General features: G+C 41.2%; 1 protein-coding gene across 4 annotated transcripts in view; it reads right to left on the bottom strand.

Annotated features, from left to right (window-relative positions):
- RFTN1 (raftlin, lipid raft linker 1) overlaps window positions 1-20,313 on the bottom strand; it is a 146,294-nt gene that overhangs the window by 47,446 nt on the left and 78,535 nt on the right. For all 4 annotated transcript variants that reach the window (XM_014603052.3, XM_006262383.4, XM_019498083.2 and 1 more), the window contains exon 5: window positions 3,007-3,415. In XM_014603052.3, coding sequence (XP_014458538.1) covers window positions 3,007-3,415 — 409 coding nt within the window. The remainder of the gene's footprint in view (window positions 1-3,006; window positions 3,416-20,313) is intronic.

Raw genomic sequence — 20,313 nt, 5'->3', positions numbered from 1 at the left:
ATCATCTGTCTAGCTCTGTAGGGTATCAGTTCCTAGCAGATATAAAAGTAAGAAAAGGTTCATGACTGAATAATCCCACAATCTAACTTCTAGCAAGAGAATAACTTCTATTTAAGCAGATAACTGCTTGAGGTCACAAAGGAATATGAGGAAGCCCTTGGAAGAGTGTCTTGTGCTTATGTGGTCAGTGTGAAAGTACTGCATATCTGGGGGAAGTACACAGCATTTAGCAATACACGTACAAGGGAGTAGAAAATTTATTTAAAAATAAGGAAGAATCATGAGCTCTACAAAATCCAAAGAAATACCACAAGCTGGGAAAATATAAAAATGACAAGAGAGAGACCCTTAGTCAAAGAATGAAATTAAGATTATGCAAACAGTAACAAATGTTACAACTTTTTCCAAAGAGAAGGAAAGAAGTGTGAAAACCAAGAGAAACTAGGGCTATCTGATGAAGAAAAAAGGCAACTAAAGAAATGTACAGGGATTCTCTACTTCACTGTTCACAACAGAAGATAGAAGATGATGCCAAAGGCTGAAATATATTTTACAGAAGAGGAAAAGCAAGTACTGTAAGAACTCAAGGTGACACAAGAAAAAGAAATCTGTCATGCTATTGAGGTAATATATTTGTAAATATCCAGCTACAGGTGAGTTAATTAATTTTCTCTTTCACAAAGATATCTTTCTAGATCCCCACTCTGAAAACTACTAGCAAGCTCACCACAGATATTTGATCTTAAAGTCTCCAAACTCAGAAAGGTCAACAGAGATTAAGAAAATGAAAGAAAGTCAGCAACTGAGGTAAATTTTTCTTGAACTTCAAAGGCCTTAAAGTCAGTTTCACAGCTAAAAGATTTTAGCAAATGTTCAAAAAGATGGTCCTGAATGAGACCCCCAGAAGTCTGAAGAGAGATAGAGGAATGGGATGAGAAACAAGAGAAGAGGTGTTCTTCAGACTGGACAACACTGGGGCCAGGTATAGCTACTATACTTTTATCAGTATAAGTGATTGGAAACTGATCTATACCCATAACAGAACAGAAGCTCAGCACACAAAAATGGTCTATACCTGCAGCAGAACAGAAAATGTTAGGCACACAGACTGGTTTAAAAATGGCAGAACCCAGTCTAAAATTTGCGCCCCCTTTCCCCTCACCAAAGGGCGGATGTGTTTTCTGCTCACTACCAATCTAACTATGCCACTTACAAAAACCATGCAACCTAGATCAATCCCATGTCAAGCTTTTTCAATGCCTTTACCTAACCTGGAAGTCAGATTGGAATCAGGTTTTCCTTATTCTAAGTATACTGTGATCCAGATAAGGAAACAAAAAATAGGGTTAACAAAATCTTTAGAGGACAGCGATTAAAGTCTTTAGTGGACAGCAAATGTAAAGAAGGGCAGTCAACCTAACAATGCATTAGACAAGAAAGTAGGAAAATTCAGGAAGAGGATCTCACAGTTCAGTGTAGAAAAGTGCAAAGCACAAACAGAAAACAGAACCTAGGACATGTGAATTCACAAAACTATTATTTATAAAGGAAAATGGTCTGTTTGAATTGGGCATAATTTATGTAGCAGCATAAATGAGAAACTACAAATGTAGGATATCTGAAGTTCTAACATAGGTCAGGATAAATTATTTTCAATAAGGGGTCAGAGACTAGGACAACTAGCTCGGGTATACCTTGACTAAATCTGACTGCCTGATTTCCCAACAAACAATAAAGTACAGCCAAAGATGGCTAGTTTAAATCAGAAACTCTAAAACCTGAATTATACAAAAAGATGCAAAAGAAATCAGGCCATACTTATTAGCAGGGATCCTGGTTTTCTCTGATAAAAAGATCCCCAATTTTCAGATTAAAGTGCAATCCAAACTCCACATTTTTCCATGATTACAATGAAACACATCTGTGTTTATATACATACATATAAATATATATATATATAGAGAGAGAGAGAGAGAGAGAGAGAGAGGTGTTTCATTGTAATCATGGAAAAATGTGGAGTTTGGGTTACTTTTTTAATCTGAAAATTGGGTATTTTTTTATCAGAGAAAACCAGGATCCCTGCTTATTAGTCTCTTCCACAGAGAGTGGCTCCCACTACCACATACAAACTCCCACAAAGAACAAAACAACTGGTTGAATTTTTGAAAAATGTGAGGAAAGGACTGAGACCTACTCTTCTTAACTGAAATGATTCATACAAGGAAATTCAAATAAACGACACAGTAACAGAAGCCGGTGTAAAAAGTAAAGTTAGGCAGGCCAATGGAAGAAAAAATGATAAATTATTAATCATGAGTTTCATAGAACCATAGGATCACAGATCTGGAAGGAACCTCAAGGGTTGTCTAGTTTAACCTCTTAACACAAATGTGAGATGTACTATATCTATTTAATTCCAGACAAATGCTTAATTAGACTCTTCTTGAAAACTTCCAATGAAGGAAATTCCATAACATGTCTGAGCAAATTTTCCCACTAGCCTATTGTTCAGATGGGCAAATACAAGAGGGAAATCAATAAAATTTTGGTGGTCTGTGGACATCAATATTAGATGCAGGGATCAACATCAAAAAAGTCCAGCTGAACAATACCAAAAAAGAGTTAGAAAAATGTACCTTGACGTGTAAGATGTTTGGCACATGATAATGCAACTAAAGTCAGCTTGAGGACAGAACTCCAAACCTGACATGGCAAATTCGCCTGCAAAATCTATCCATGACATCATCACCACAAAGGCAGATAAACCTCACTGATCATAATAGAGCTGCTTACACTGATCTGTTTTTGTCATCTGGTCTTCTATTTCTCCTACAGTTTCCTATACACTTAAGCTATCATGAACTATGCAGCTAAGTTTAAGAATGGGCTCAAAGATTTTCTTTTTCCCATTGTGTACACTTGTTTCTCCAAGGTGTTGTGGACTTAGTAAAGCCAGTTTTAAAATTAACTTTTGCATAGCAGTGACTACAGTACTACAGTACTTACTTCCAGTAAGAGGTTCTGACGCGTCACTTTCTGTCGCCCCTTCCTTCTCATCTGTGGTTTCTGTTAGCCTTAGTGAAATGCTCAGGTTCTCCTGTTGTAATTGCTCTCCATTTTCCCCTGCAGAATTTAAGCTCAAGTGCTCAGTAACCTGTCCTTCACCCTCCTGACTGTCACTTGACTCTGCACGTTGGTCAATGTTTCCCTCATTTGGTGTTGGAGTCTTACACCCGTTAATACCATCTGTTTTCTCGTTATCCAATGAAGCATGATCCTCAGGATAGCCCGATGAATTTTTTACATTTCTCACTTGTACAGAGTTGTTACCAGTGGGCATCACAGTGTTCTTCTGGGAATGGTACTGAGGTATGACTCCAACAAACTTCAAGCCTAGACTTGCTGCATCATGAATCTACAAATCACAGGAGATTAAAAGGTTTTAATTTGCAAATTATCTTATACCAAAATAAACTTTTTGAAAATAACATATTAAAGAGTCTAGCATGCCATTTTACCGCTTTATCTGCTACTCTAGGAAATTGTCATAATCATCTTTATGTAAAAAAGTTAAATTCTAGAGAAGTAAAATTATACAAGTTATTTATGTGGTCTGTAAAACATGAAAATACAAAGAAGAAAAAGAAGGCTCAGTTATATGCATTGGCTTTCTTCCAGGAAATGAAATACCTGTTTGAAAGCCTTTCTTAATGCCAGATTAACATATTTAGAATTACCCAAATCAAGTTTTGGTATCAGTGTAATGAAATTTGGGGTTAGCATTGGTGGTGTATTCCCTGGGTATGCAGGGGAAAGTTCATAATTTTTCCTGTATACATTAATACCACAGTTCTTTCTTTGTTCCTTATTTTAAATTTAAAAACAAATGACAAACTTTCACATGATGAGGTTAAAAAAAACAATGTTCAGTACCATTTAGTATCTGAACTAGACATAACAGAAGAAACGACTGCATGGATGAACAAGAAAGTACAATAGCCATGAAAAGAAAAAAGTATTAATAATGCCTTAATTTTCAGTAAGCAAAATAATGAAAAAATGTTGTAATTATTTGTACCATCTCATTTCCGCTTAAGAGCAACAAAATGTATAAGCCAAGTAGAAAGCAGCATACAGAAGATTCATAACAGATCAGAGAGTGGCTGGTGGATGTCTTGCAGTTACACAGGCTTGGCCTTACTGACTAAACATCTATTGAATTGTATGGGTTGTACCAACATAGTAGGAGAATTTGATGTACAAGCTGCACTTTTAACTGTCACAGAGATGAAGCATGTACACATGCAGGTTCATAAAGCATCCCCACAGTGAGAGGGAAAAAGTAGTGGGTTTCAAATATAGCTGTGCATCACCTGTGTATCGTTTTATTTTTTTTGATTTTACCAAAACTCCAAACTACAAAAATATATGGTCTCAGAATAAAGAAGTTCTTGCACCTGATATGACTGCCATGTAACTCTTCACAATTAGAACATCCTAATTATTCCCTGCAGTATTTTTTAAAACGTACATAAATAAAAGCAGTACAGGCCCTTTGGAAAGAAGAAAAGGATGGATCCTCAGGGAAGCCCTCACATGATTTCCAATGCACAGTGGTGAGAGATACAAAAAGAAAGAAGTTTGCAGTGTGAACAATACACAATCAATTTAAAAAAAAAAAAAAAGAGGAAGTTTCTGCATTTGCCCTCTCCCAACCCCCCAACAATTTTTTTTATGAATCATCTGCTTCCTGGTAATCACATTATCATCCTTAACATATATGCTACCTACAGATTAAATCTGATCAACAAAAAGAACTTCCTCTTTTAAATCATTGTTACTTTTTCCATGTTTAACGAACTATTGAAGACTGCAATAGCAGGAACTGAAGCACGATTGCCCAGGAAACAAAGCACCAGTCAGCAGGACATACATGCAGGTGTTTAGCCAGAGAGACATGAGCTGCCAACTGGAGCTAAACTCATTGCTGAGGCGGGATTACAACTCGATTGCAATCTCCTATGAATTAGCACTGAAGTAAAAATGCTATTTACAATGCCCTAATTTAACAGAAGAAAACATGACAGAATTACAGGTCTCCATAAATAAATAGTAGTATTTTATTTGTATTAGACTAGAAGAAAGTCAGTATGTGAGCAGCTTCCTCAGCTTGGTTCAAATGAATACAGATGACATGACAATATGTCTAATGTGTCTGCCTCCCTATTGCAATTTTACAAATACTTTTAATACACTCATTATTACCTAGGGTTACAAATTCTGTTCATCTTCCAGTGCTAATGTAAATTGCATTTGTATAGTAAGATGCCAGCTCAGCTAATTATAGCAATGCAACTAGTAGTCAACTGCCAGGGTCTCTGTACCGTACAGGTGCAATAATTTAATGGTCTTGGAACACTGGTTGTCAACCCATACCAGGCTAATATGTATCATACCTTGAATACAGTGGTTTCTACAAGTACTGCAGCATTGTATTAATATCTGAGCACACCCAAAAAGGTGTCCGTTTTTAAAAAGAGCTGTTTTTGAAAACCAGCTCTGGCTAATCCTCATCACCCTAATAGTGCAGGAATCCTCACTCATGTTATACAAACTGAAAATAAAAAACTTTTTATGGAATTTATTTCAAAAAAGCCCCATACAGATAAGTTCATAGGGAATAAAGCAATAACTAGAACATAACACCCATTTCCAATCCCATTACATTTGTTCCCAGTGAAATCAGTGGGGTAATCATATTGGCTAGGGACAGACATTCAAAAAACTTGAGCCTGAATTGATTCAATTTTTGCAGGTTAGTCTAACCTGGCTCAGCTGAATCAGTTTGTAACTGAACAGACATCCCAGACATGCATGCCTGCAGTGGCTCAGGCTAGACGCTGAGGGGCGCTAAAGCAGCCCTTCCCTTCCCTTCCACAGTACTGAGTTGAGGGGCCGGGGTTTGGCCTGGCCTGGGCAGGATGCTCTGACCAGCCCAGCAGGGAATATATAACAGTGTTTATCACCCCTAACTTAGTGTTTATTACCCCATTAAGAAAACAACAGAGGGACATTACTAGCTACCCATTGATTCTGCCTGTTGATTCTACCTGTTGATCCAGCACAGACGGTAGCCAGCATGTGGCCTGCTAGCTAATACACAGACAGCTCTCAGCAAGGCAGAGTGGAGGGGGGACTTCCTGCTTAGCAGGGAGTGGTGAGGGTGAGTTGGGGAGCAGCCTGCAGTCTCTGCTGGAGTTGCAACAGGGAGTAGAGGGGAGGGGCCAGCACTGCTGTGGAGCAGAGAGCCCCTCCCAGCCCAGAGAGCATGCTGGCTAGAAGCCAGGAGGTGCTAGAGCAGCCCTCCCTTCCCTTTCAGTGCTGAGCTGAGGGTGGGCATGGCCAAGCCCTGGCAGGTCGTTCTGATTAGGGAGGGGTCTTCCCACCCTTTTCTGACCAGCCCATCAGGGAATTGATAACACAGTGTTTATCACCCCTAACTCAGTGGTTATCTCCCCATTAAGAAAACAAAAGAGGGACATTACCCTCTGCCTTTGTCTCGTCTGCCAAAGCAGGGACCGTAGCTAGCATGTGGTCTGCTATCTAATGCTGAGAGGTGTCTGTGTAAGGCAGAGGGGACAGGGCAATCCCTGCTTAGAAGGGAGTGGAAAGGGGAGGAGCAGAGGGATGCCAAGCAGAAGCCTGAAATCTCTGCCAAGCTCCTGCCAGTGAGCAGAGGGGAGGGACCAGCTCTGCTGTGGAGCAGAGAGCCCTGCCCAGGCCAGAGAGCATGCCGGGATGCTGGTGGAGTCTGGTTTATCTTAAACCAGCAAGGGGTCTGGGACAGACATGGCATAAACTGGTTTGACCCAAATCAGTTCAATCTGATGGTATATTCAACCAGGTTTATCTCAAACTGGTTTCAGCCATTTTCAAACTGGTTTATGTGCACTAAACATCTGTTCTGTTACAGGTTTAAACCAGTTTCTGATCACTTAAACCAGTTTATATGTAATGACTGTCCTTAGCCATTGTTACATTTCAATGAGCTAGTAGAATTAGGTTACACTAGCAGTTCAAGAAAAAGTATAGCCTAGTCAGGTGATACATCAACAGATATAACAGTTCTTCTCTCCCTTATCACCACTCCAAAAACACATGAAAGATTTAAATTAAATAATTAACTTTTAGCATTTTATAGTTTTAACCTACAGCACTGTTAGTTTGGTTTTAGGAATCCTATCTAGAACACTAAGAAATGTATAGTTTCTTCTCTATAAGCCCAAAATGTATGAATTAACTTGAGTCAGTGGCATGGCATCTTACAGGCTCTGTATTGTGTTTGCCCTTATGAATTCACTAGCAAACTGCTTGTCAAGAATGACCGGGGGGGGGGGGGGGGGAGAAGCTTGCTAACCCTTACTCTCCCCCATGCTGTTGCCATCTCCCAGGAGCAGGTGGGGGAAACTTGCCCTGCCATCCCCTCCATCCCCCTCTGCCAGCACTCTGCACCACTGCTGACTCCAAGGAGCACAGCTGGGAAGAGTGGAGGGGGTGAGGCCAGCAGCATTGGCCTCACCCCCCTGCTCCATCTCTTTCATCCCGACTGTCATGAAAGCACTCCGCCATGCTGCTGCTGCCGCCTCCTGTCTGTAATGCTTTAGGAGCACTGATTGTTTCAGGGGCAACTTAGTCAGGGAGGGCGTGTGTCCCTCCCCCGCCAGCAAACATTCAGCGACTGGGACGCTGGGAGGGGGGGATTCCTCCCACAGTCAATCTCGCTGACCAGGGTTGGTGAGAGTCCCCCTGCGGCCAATCGCACGAACCAGGAAGCTGCCGCAGTGCTTCATCCAGTGCTCTCACTCCCCAGCTGGCGCTCGCAGTGGGGACACCAGTTTTCCTGCCTGCCTGCCCTGCCCATCACCTAAGCGGGGAGCATGGCCTGTCAGGGGGTGCACCAGCGCTCTCAGGGGGTGTACGTGCACCCCTGTGCACCCACTACGCATCACCACTGGATTTTTTGTTTCAGCAACCAATCAGAGTGCTCCAAGAGTGTTATAGACATACAGACAGATGGACTAAGCCCTTTATTATATTAGAATAAAACAAGCATTTACTTAAATCTTCCATGTTTTAAAAATATATTACTACATTTTCTCAGGATTTTTCAAATATAAATATCTAACATTTTGGTAAACATCTTTTTGAAACATCATAAAGCCATTGACATGTACCTTTATTTTAGGTTTCAATTGCTCACTAAATTTTACTGACAACATTTACAAATCAGTTTTAAAATAATATTTGATTATGCATTCAAATAATCTATGGACTTGCAAAATTTCAGTTCACAATGATTATGAAGTAGCTGAAGTAATGCAACTAAAGGCCCATAGGAAATCTACTGAGAATAAGTCCTAAGGTACAATGGGGCTAGAGGTGGGTGCTAGTATAAGAGAATGTTGGGGTGAAAACCTGAACCTGTACCACTGAATGAAGTGGATGCAACATGGGCAGCACATTAATAAACTCATGACAGGCCAGCTTGGAGGAATTACTCCACTAGCATCAATGACTCAGTTCTAGCCATAAAAGGAGCATTCCCAAAAGATTCTGCAAAGAGAGTCATACACAAGCTCTTTTGGGGTGAGGCTCAGGATAAATGTTCAGCAGTTAAAAATCAAGAAGTAGAAGATGGTTTCTTGTTGTTTCATACTGTATATACTAATTAGATGACTGCATTTTTTTTAAATAACAGTGTGATATACATATTAGTGCTACAACCTGCTCCTTGTCAAAGTTGAATGCAAGAATAAGGAAGAAGCATAAAAAACACCTGCTCTATGTGCAAGTATTAGCCAAATTAAATGAAATTCAACCTAGTATATGATAAAACACTGTATTTTACCACCGAGTTAGATGTCACAGAAGAGGCTTCTAATAACAGAGCTACAAACAAAAAGAAAAAAAATCCCAATGGCATGACAGGTTGTGCCCAGAAGCTGTATGACTAGATGGAACAGAATGGCTGTTTTTATCAGCCAGCTGCAAAGCTCTTTGAAGCAGTGCAGGTTTTTTGCCCTGCAAGGCATCCTCTATTGATACGCACAGAAAATCAAATCTGTTCCAACATACCAGCCTGTGAGGAAAATATCCCAACAAATGAACAATTTAGAATCAATGTAGGGGGAAATACATTGAAGTTGGACAGAATGAAAAGAACACAATTCAGTTTTGGCAGGCTAGCACAGAATATATTCCAGATTGAACAAATATTACAATTGGTTGTCTTTCTGTGCCAATCCACAGCACAAATGGTGAAAGGTCCTTTTCATATTATGCTGTACTGCTAAATGAGAAGCAGAAGAACATAAAAATAGAGAAATTGCATCTGTACAGCATGCTACAGCAGAATGAAAATATAATTTAAAACTTCTCTGAGATACATGTTCCAGACTGTTTTTAGGTTATTTTATTGAAAGCTGTGGTGTTTTTAAATATGTTAAAGTTATCCTTAAAACCTTGGAATTTGTCAAAAGGGAAACTGCAAAAAAATTTAAAAAGTTAGTGGAATTTTTTTGTTTCTTTCCTCAGATACATATAGAAACACTTCTACAACATTGTAAAGCATTAGTTGGTAGATACTAGACATAATAATATGGGCTGGTCTACACAAAAACTGTTCAACAAAAAATATTTAATTTGTTAAACTGGGACAAATCCCTACGTAGGAACACATCTCAACTTGAATACAATTCAATTATACTGAGAAGAGTGCCCCAATTTTAAAACAGATTGCTTAAACAGGTATATATTTCACTTGTAGACAGGACTTATGGCTATATACAATTTAACATTGCGTATATAATTTATTATTTTGCTCCTAGAAAAGTCATATTTTTTCTTTCAGGCCAAAAACCTCAGTTTTATCCATTGCGCTTAAATTGCAAATCACCCCCTGACTCCAGTGGGAAGAAGAGTAGATCCATTACTGTAAATGCCCAAACTGGAATTTGGCCAGGTTATTTGGACTAAAAATTCCTACCACTTGTGAAGAGTGATGGATTTTACCCAACTAGGTGAAGGTATTAGTTTCATACCTCAGCAAAAAAACAGCATTTCAGCATCAGTGCAGGATTAGTGAATGTTATGCTACGGTGGTAAATCAGATCGCTATCTATGGAATCACTTCCAGAAATGGGAGCATTTTCCTTGATGGTCTCTTAGTTACAAAACAGGCTGAGCTGTGCTTTAAAGATCTGATAAAACTTTACTTTCCTGGTAGTACCAAATAAAATAAAAACATTTGATTGAGTGATAAGCAGTGGCTTTTCATTTTAATTGAGGGAAAACACGGATTTTGGGTCTTTTAATCAGAGAATTTGCAGGTGTTTTTATCAGGGAATTTCAGATTTTTAAACAGAGAAAACCAGGATCCCCAGTTATAAGTAACATCATCTATAAAGAAACCCAGATGGATGGATGGAGACATTTTCAATTTATAAATAAACATTTCTGAATGGATCTTTCCCCAGAAAGTTCTTTAAATAAAAACACCAAGCAAAATGTCCATTCTTAGCATCTGTTGCCTGCAAAAGCTCATGCATCTCTGAACCAGTTTGTCTTTAAGAGTGCAGACATATGTTTGTGGGAACTGGTTCAAGTTAGATGGCTTAGTTTAAGTTGCCTAAACTTGAGTCGGGATCCATGCACGCATGTGTTTTCCACTTGCTCGGAGGAGGCACAGGCAGCCAAAGGCAAGTTAGGTTGGAGGCAGGGGTACAGTTGGGGTGGTAAAGACAGCCTGATCAGGGGGTTAGAGGAAGATGGGGGGTAGAAGCATCACAGCCTCAGGGCTTTGGAGAGTGGCTGGGCTCTCTAAGCCCTGGAGCTGTGCTGTGAACATGCATAAGCATTTGCTAAACTGGGTTAAGCCCATGCAAATCTAAAGTTAGTTATGTCTGACAATAACAAACTTTAGATCAGGCATGCCATTTTTAGGACAACCTAAGCCCTGCAAACACTTGCATACCCAGGTTAAGACTGACCTAAGGTGTCAGTCACCCTCCCTACCTTCTGTCTGACATTTAATATTGAATAACATAGCATTTTTCATGCCAATTTCTCTAATTGCTTAGAATGTTAATCTGTATGTTGTTCCCAGGGCTAGGGACAGACATCACACATAAACTGGTTTAAGTGATCAGAAACTGGTTTAAATCTGTAACAGAGCAGATATTCAGTGCATATAAACCAGTTTGAAAATGGCTAAAACTAGTTTGAGATAAACCTGGTTGACCATAGTATCAGACTTAACTGATTTGGGTCAAACCAGTTTATGCAATGTCTGTCCCAGACCCCTTGCTGGTTTAAGATAAACCAGACACCCCCTGCATTCTGGCATGCGGTCTGTGCTGGGCAGGGCTCTCTGCTCCACAGGAGGGCTGGCCCCTCCCCTCTGCTCCCTGGCTGGAGCTCTGGCTACAGGCTGCAGGCACAGCAGGGTCTCTCTGGCTTCCCTAGCTGCTGGCTGCTCAAGCAGGAAATTCCCCTCCTCTCCCATCTCCCATAGCACGGACCCCAGTCCCATGGACCCTAGGCATGGGGTATACTAGCTAATGCAGACATGTGTGTGTCTCCAATTTCACTGGGCCAGGTAGACAGAACTGTGACTGCTTAGGGCTTTTTGGAGCTAATAAACAGATCTGCTGGTAAGGTGTTCAAGAAGAGTTTGAAGTAATGGAGAAAAGCTATTGTTTTGCTGATCAGGTGATAAACACTGTTATCACCCCCCCTGCTGGCTTGCTTGCCTGTCAGTTTGCTGCAGACAGTATAAAGAAGCAGGGAGGGAGATTGAAAAGCTCAGTATCATCAACAGATGCAGGCACTGCACCCCCTGCCCCTTGCCTCAGAGTGCTAGCAGGGGGCTCGGGTCTGGCAACACTTCTGCCCTTTGAGCAGCGATTGTGGAAAAGCCTGGGATGGTGCAAGCAGACCTCCCTAATCAGAGGTCCTGCTGGACCTGGCCATGCCCCCCTCATCTCAGCATTGTACAAGGCAAGGGAGGGCTGCTCTGACACCTCCCAGCTTCAGGTTCAGACTAGCCAGGTTAGACTAACCTGCAAAGATTGAATCAATTCAGGCTCAGGTGTTTTGAATGTCTGTCCCTAGCCCAGGGGGTGATGATGCTTAGAGAGTCAAACACTTTTTGCAAGTTCCAGATAGTACTTCACTTAAAATCAACAAGCACAAAAATTATGGTGGCCCAAATGAATAACAAAAGTTTATCTTGTAGGCAAGGATTTTCAAACATGCATACCACCGATTTTAATAAGACAAGTGTTATAAACATCTCAAGTGCTTGATGCCAAAACTAGAATGTTTTGGCATGCATCCAGAGTAAATGTAGTTGTATTAATGCCACCAGTACATACTAATTCACAACAGTCTGCAGTGTTTCTGAGGTTAGACTCAATGGTGACTTAGGTAATATTTTTTTTAGAAGCTAGTGATTAGAACTGAATGATTTTTTCATTAATGCTTTAAAGATAGACATAATACATGATTCATGTTATAACAAGGTGAACAAAGAATGGAATAGCAACCAATTAAGGGGAACTGCTGTTAATATGAACAAACCAGCAGAAATAATTTGCAGAGAACAGATGTAGCAAAACAACATTTGGATAGAGGAAAAAGTCATTCTACAGCAGCAAATAACTAATTTTCCATCAGCTGGACACTTTAGGTTAGGTCTGTAATAAGCTAAAGAAATAGAAAGTTGCTACTCAGTGCTGGTCAAGTTTGTTCAATACCTATTTTAAAAACTCAAGTATGCACCATCTGAGATAATGAAAATCATTCATTTCCTTTTAAAAAAAACTTTAGAGGAGGTACCAGAAATCTTGCAGCTAACTTGCACAAGAAACTAGATCACTGTCCTCTCCTAATTATTTTTACAATTCATACAAATATACTTTGACAGACATATCAGAAAGGTCTTCAGAAAAAGAACATATGCTTGATGGTGTGAGGAGAATACTATGTACTGTATGTCAGGAATTGGAATGAAAACATTGTTCAAGGCTACAGCATTCCAACTGTAACCGCCTTCATTAATGATTAGCAGTACATATTTTATCATAAAAATTGAGCCTCCCCATTTTTGTCCTGTCAGTTTTGGCTCTCATTTCTAAAAAGAGATGTTTAAAATTAAAAGCTACTTTTCGTTTGTCTTTGACATTTCCCATCAATCCGATATGCATGCACTCACTTCAGAGAAGACAGCAATAATATTCAAGACATTACTGATTGTTTTAAAAAAGGCTAAGCATAGCTAATGGCCTAAAAGAGGGCTTTACCGTAGCACTCAAGAATATCAAAACTACAAAGCTTGAGCATTTTTGCATGTTAAATGCTAGACTGCAGAAATTCCTTTGGCCAAATGGCAGAGGGACCAGTTAAATTGTTTTCTAACATTTTAATTCTGATACTTTATCAGAATTTTCAGTGTTCAACATTTGCGGTCTTTCCAGCTGCTATGTTTGATGGCAGAAACTCTTTTTCTCTTAGGGACCCTGCATCTCCACAAATGTTTATTTGCTCTCACTTTATGTTCACCCTATCTTTATTAGAAGCGTCAAATTCAAGGCTGTATTCAGACTTCAAAGCTGCAATTACTTTCAGCTAGAAGCACCCTAACAGAAACTATCACAGGCAAAAAAACCCAAAACAACCCTCTGGAATGTGCACAGGCAAAGAGTATCCCTTGAAACAGTATCACTGACAAGCTAACAGACCTAAAATGGAAAAAAAAAAAGTTTTCAATGAAAATGCAGGATTTAATTTAGCAGATAAGAATCTTGTTGGAACACCATTTTAGTACATCAGTGCTAGTGCATGTGTGGAAAGTAGCTCAGTTTAAAACATAACCAACCAACAGATTTATGAAAAGTCAGTATTCATGTGGATTTTACATGCTAAAAAGTAAACAGGCCTTTTACTAGAATCATTAACCTGGAACTTTCACTTTTTCCACTGCATTTCTGGAAATATGTGGGAATCACAATAAAAAGAAAGAGTGCTCCGTAGTTTAAAAATGAGTATGCCAGTGTTAGGCTCTGGATATGGGAACCGAAAGCCAGAACACACAAGGGAATAACATGTAGAGTCCCACATCACTGTACCATACTGTTAAGAAAGCCGAAGAATTGTTCCTAAAATGTGTCTCCAAGATTAATACACTTAGCAACAATGTTGGAGCAGTCACCAAATTGTGAGAAACCACAGCCCCAAAAAACACAGTGAGAGAGAAAAATAGATTACAGATTCCACCAATCAATTCCTTAACCAGTTTTTTGCAGCAGGTCCCTTCCAGCCCTACTCCTCCCTATGATTCTTTCTTTCTCCGACTTATATTAAAAAGTGGGACCAGGCATACGTACTTTCCATTTTAAATTCTAACTTACATTCAGAACTGAAATCCAACTCTCAGATACAAAGTATGCAACTTATGATTTATGGCCCGGGGATCTGTTCAAGCAGATTTATTTTCACTCTACAATCTAATCACATGATTTATTTTGACTGGAAATTTCTGTTCAATAGAGCTTCCAAATGTAGAGACCTACTTGCTCAAGTAAAACCGCATTTTAAATCATGTAGATTTATCTTAATTAAGGTCTGGGTATCCGAAAAGCACAGGGATTTCAAAATTTAAGGTTAAAGTACATTAACAAAAATACAAGATTTACCACCTCACTTTGTTTCTATTTATCTCATCTCAAGACATTTTGGCATACTATCTATGGCACTGTCTGCAATTAGGTACTTCTAAAGTTTTTTTCTTATTACAGGATGCCACAGTAAAAATTCCAGTAGTTGTTATAGCTAGCTCTTGGTGCTAGGATATCAGAAAAAACCCACTCTTTAAGGGTAGGGACAGACATTCAAAAAGCCTGAGCCTGGATTGATTCAGTCTTTGCAGGTTAGTTTAACCTGGCTAGGCTAATTCAGTTTGTAACCCAGACAGACATCCCAAAAATGTAGGCACATGCCTGCAGTGGCTCAGGCTAGAAACCAGGGGGCGCTAGAGCAGACCTCCCTTTGCTTCCACAGAGCAGAACTGAGTGGGGCATGGCCAGGCCCAGGTAGGGCAATCTGATTATTTCTCCTCCCCCTCCCCCCTTCCCGAGCTGCCTGGCAGGGAATGTTTATCACCCTTAACTCAGTGTTTATTAACTCATTAAGAAAACAAAGCCTCTCTCTATTAACTAATGGAGGTCTTCTTAAACAGTTCTTCCAAGGAAGGATATTAAGCTACCTGTTGATTAGCTCCAAAAAGGCTATCTGCCACTGTCCTCTCCCACAGCATGGACTGTAGCCAGCATGTGGTCTGCTAGCTAATGCTGGAGGTGACTGTGTAAGGCACAGGGGAGTGGGGAATAATTCCTGCTTAGCAGGGAGAAGCCAGGCAGATGCTATGTGCCTGCAAGAATGTGCTGAGCTCCAAACAGGGAACAGAGAGGAGGGACCAGCCCTGCTGTGAAGCAGAGAGCCCCACACAGTCCAGAGAGCATGCCAGGATGCTGGGGGTGTATGGCACATCTTAAACCAGCAAGGGGTCTGGGACAGACATTGCATAAACTGGTTTGTCCCAAATAAGTTAAATCTGATACTGCATTCAACCAGGTTTATCTCAAACCAGTTTCAGCCATTTTCAAACTGGTTTATGTGCAGTGAACATCTGTTCTGTTACAGGTGTAAACCAGTTTCTGATCACTTAAATCAGTTTATGTGTAATGTCTGTTCCTAACCTAGATGCTCAAAAGATCCCAAGTAGAGGGCTACAGCCTCCACCATAAAGGCAGGCAAAACCCCCAACAGTCGATGCCAATCTGACCCTGGGGTAAAATTCCTTTCTGACCCCAAATACGATAATCGATCTGACCCTGAGCAGAGGGCAAGACCTCCTAACCAGGAATCTCCAGCTTTGGTCCCAGCAGAAGTACTAGCACATCTGTCAAAGTCCCCCGCATGGACTTTTTTCATGGGCGGGGGGGGTATTCAGGGAAGGAAGCACTCTGAAAAAAGTCTCTAGCAGGAGGGTGTGTGATAGTGTTGCCTGGCTAGCCCCTGGCAAGGAAGGGGTTAGAGAGCTGTTGGCCCTGCTCCAGTATGCATGCAGCCAATGCCAGGCCTGCAGGAGTGGTATAAAAGAGGGAGTCTGACTCAGAAAGGGGAGGAGTTCAGTGCTAACTGAACCTGGCTCTTGGTCAGACATCCTCTGGGGAGTAAGCCATTTGGAGTCCCTGCTCAGTGGGGTGCCCTATCACAGGCCTTTTCAGAAGGAAGGAAAAGATGGATGTAGCACTTTCAGAAGCCTATTAACTCTGCTGGATTAGGTGAATAGATTGCTGCATAGTGGTAAAAAGATGTCTTCTTTGAGCTCTGAGTACCTTTTTCTGCCAAAACTCAGTGAAGAAATTTTGTTATAACATTATTTTAGATGTTATTTTTAAGTGTCTCAACATTATTTTTAATTTAGAAAAGCACCTTTGTTGGGAGGGTGTTAAGCTCCACTACAGAACCTACCAAAAAGGATGGAAAGAAGTAGAAATTAGGAGTTGGGTGTCCATCCGAGAATCATTCTTCAAATAAATATGCAGTCTGAATTTAGTTTTCTGGTTAGAAACTGACCCCTCTAGAATACCATTTGCTACCCAGAGGTTGCTTATCATGATGTGATCTGAAACTTTCCATCCTTCAGACAAACTTTAATTCTCAAGGGTACTTATAAAGAACAGCACAACTTTTATCTCTTTAGCACATTGTAGTTAGCATTTCACTGACTGCTTGGGGTGGGGGGGGAGGTTGCATGTTTTCAATGCAAACAGAATCACATTTCATTATGGTTAAATTTTAGTACCTTGGAATAGATATGATCAAGAAGCAAGGGTTAAAAATGGACAGCAATGGACCAGCTGTCTGCTGTAATAATGGTATGTGTTAAAGTGCATTTTGTTAACATTTTGAAAGCATGTGTAAAGTAAGAAATAGTGAAAAATTGCATATACTGTATGTTAAACAGCATGGTGTGAAGGGAAACATCTGTTCCTGGTTAAACTTCTTTCAACTTGCATTCATTTGACTCAGCCATATCACAGTAGTGTTGAGATATACCCTCCATGAATGCCGCAAGCTATTTTCAGGACATGTCCAGTAGTCTTGCTGTGCACTCATAGACTTTTGGCCTAACAGCTTTAGTTCTGTGGTTAAAAGGACAGGTTTTAGGGCTCATCCTTTTAAACAAGGTAAAAATAAATGCTATGAAATGTGTGGTCAATGGTTTCAATATGCCAGTGGTTGCCTAGAGGAAGAGTAAGCATTTGGTAAAAGTAGTTATACGTATATTTCATGCTGTCCTAAAGAAAAGTGTGGACAAACTGTTCAGTCTGTTTTTATTTTGGCTTCATCTGCTGACAGGGGCACATCAATAGAAGCATTAGATGCAAGACACGGGAGGTGATAATGCCTCTCTACTCAGCACTGGTTAGGCCTGATATGGAGCACTGTGCACTGTGCATAGTTCTGGCCTTCACATTTTAAAAAAGCTGTGGGAACAGTGCCATGGCAAGGAAGATTGGTGCCTGGGGCAAAACCCACAGTGGCAGCTTGGCCTTACCCCCACACAGATCCAGCACAAGTCCTCCTCTCCTGCCCCCACCCCCATGCTTGCCTGGGAGTGCACACAGTGGTGGGAACTGCCCTCCCTCCATCCCCACACCCCCCAAAAGAGCCGCTCACAGCTCCATCCTGTGCCTTGCCTTAGCTAGGTAGTGCCTGTTGGCACCCCTTTGTTTCGGCACCTAGAGTGGTTGCCCCCACTTGCCTCCTGCCCTTGATACGGCACTGCATGGGTAATAAAGATGATAAAGGGCTTGGAAAGCAAGTCATATAAGGAGAGGTTGAAGGAATAGGTATGTTCAGCTTGAGGAAAAGGTGTTTAAGAGGAGACATGATAGCAGTCTTCAAATATTTTTAGAGCTACCATAAAAAAAGAGGGAAAGCACCCTTTTTGCTCTTGCTGCAGAGAGCAGGACATGGAAGAATGGCTTGAAGTTGCAACAATGTAGGTTTAGATATCAGGAAAAACTTCTTAACTATTAGAATAATGTGGCAATTCCAGCCCTCTGATAGATTCAGAAGGAGAAGGGTTGCAGGGCCAGGTATCACTGCATAATTCAGGGATTCATTTCCTTCATAGTGTGTAACCAGCAGAGGGATACATGGTCTGTGATCAAGGTGATCCCACCCAGCAGGTAATATTTGAGGGCCTCCACTACCCATTTTACTGCCAGTGGTTCTTTCTCAATGACAGAGTAATTCTTTTCCCTTAGGAACAGCTTCTGGCTCAAAAAGAGGATGGGGTGTTCCTCCCTATTCACCATTTGGGACAACACTGTCCCCAACCCTACACCAGAAGCATCAGCCTGGACTATAAACTCCTCTGAAAAGTGTGGATTATAGATAACTGGTTTCTGGCATAGGCAAGCCTCTAACATCCAGAACACCTGGGTACATTCTCTGGTCCGCTGTACCTTCTGCAGATGGTCGCCCTTCAGAAGGTCTCCAAAGGGGCCTGTAATTGATGAGAGTGCCAGTATGAACTGTCAGTAGTACCCAGCAAATCTTAGAAATCAGCATACCTGGGTTTTGGTGTTCAGTATTGAGAACCTCTACGGGCCCTGGACCTTGGACTAGTGGCTGTTTTTGGCCATTTTCCAAGTTGTACCCCAGGTATGGGTATATGGTTTCAGTCTTATACATGTGGCACTTAACCTGATTTGTTGTCAGACCTGCTTCCTGAAGTGACCACAAAACCATGACCACATTGTCTAGGTGTTCTATCCATGTCTGGCTGTAGGCTGCTACGTCACCCAGATATACTGCCACATGCCCCTGATGGGTCTGTAGGAACTGGTTCATCAACATCTGGATTGTGGCCGAGGCTCCATGCAACTCAAAAGATATTGTCCAGAATTTGTATAGGCCAAAGGGGTAGCAAAGGCTGTCTTTTCCCTAGATTCCAGTGTTAGCAGGATTTGCCAATACCCTTTCATAAGATCAAGGGTCGTAATGTACTGGGCATCTTCTAGCTGGTCCAGTAACTCGTCAACCCATGGCAAACGGTGTGTGTCAAATTTCAAAATTGCACGACCTTTCAAAATTCTATGCAGAACGATACAGTGCCATCCCATTCTGGGACCACAACAATCAGACTTCTCCAGTCACTGCAATTCCTCAATAACCTCAAGGCCCAGCATGGCCTGTAGCTCCTGCTTCACCATCTACCTCAATCAATGTGGCAAGCATTTTCCCTAACTCTACTTCCTGGTTTCATTCGGTTCCAGTAAGTCACTCGGCTGGTTTGTCCTGAATGTGATAAAAACACCCCATAGAACAAATAGACCAGCCTTCAGGCTTGCTTCAGTTGCTTTGGAGTGAGGTCAATCCCAAACTGCAACATTCCCGCCTGCGGTGTCAGGCCCTAACTCTAGCTCAGGAGTATAGCAGACTATAAAAAGGCACTCCTGAGCCTTCTGTGGTTTCAAAAGGTTGACATGATAGATTTGCTGGTGCCTCCATCAATCCAGTTGCCTGACTTCACAGTCAACCAGCTCAACCTACTGGATTACCTCATATAGTCCCTGCCAGTGAGCCATCAGTTTTGACATAGATAACGGCAACAGTAGGAGCACCCAATCACTTGGGTTGATTTCAGAGACGCACATTTGTATTGTAGTGCACTGCCTGGGAGGTTTGGGCTCATTGTAGATTTTTTTGAGCAAATTCGCCCAGCAATTTAAGTTTCTCCTGCAGGTTCAATACATATGAGACCACATTATTGGCTCACTGGGGTTGCTTTTCCCACATACCCCATACAAAACGCAGGATTCCCTGGGGTTGTTGACTGTAGATCAGCTTAAAGGGAGAAAACCTTATTGATGCCTGGGGCACCTCCTGGACTGCAAACAGCAGGGTGGGGAGCAATTGATTGCAATGGCAGGCATCTGTGGCTGTGAATTTCCTTAACATTTCCTGAAGGGTTCTATTGAACCACTCCACCAACCCATCCGTTTGAGAGTGGTAAATGGAGGTTCTTACCAATTTAATTTTTAGTAGCTTATAGAAAAGCTTTATGGTCTGGGACATTGTGGCAGGGCACTGTTGGTGCCTGCCACTTTAAGGGCTGTGTCAAGCTGCCAGCAGTGTTTGATTGCGGCAGCCATTTTAAAACCATGGCCACCTATG

The sequence above is a fragment of the Alligator mississippiensis genome, chromosome 5, assembly GCF_030867095.1.
Source record: "Alligator mississippiensis isolate rAllMis1 chromosome 5, rAllMis1, whole genome shotgun sequence".
NCBI classification, from domain to species: domain Eukaryota; kingdom Metazoa; phylum Chordata; order Crocodylia; family Alligatoridae; genus Alligator; species Alligator mississippiensis.
This window is presented reverse-complemented; position numbering and strand designations above follow the sequence as displayed.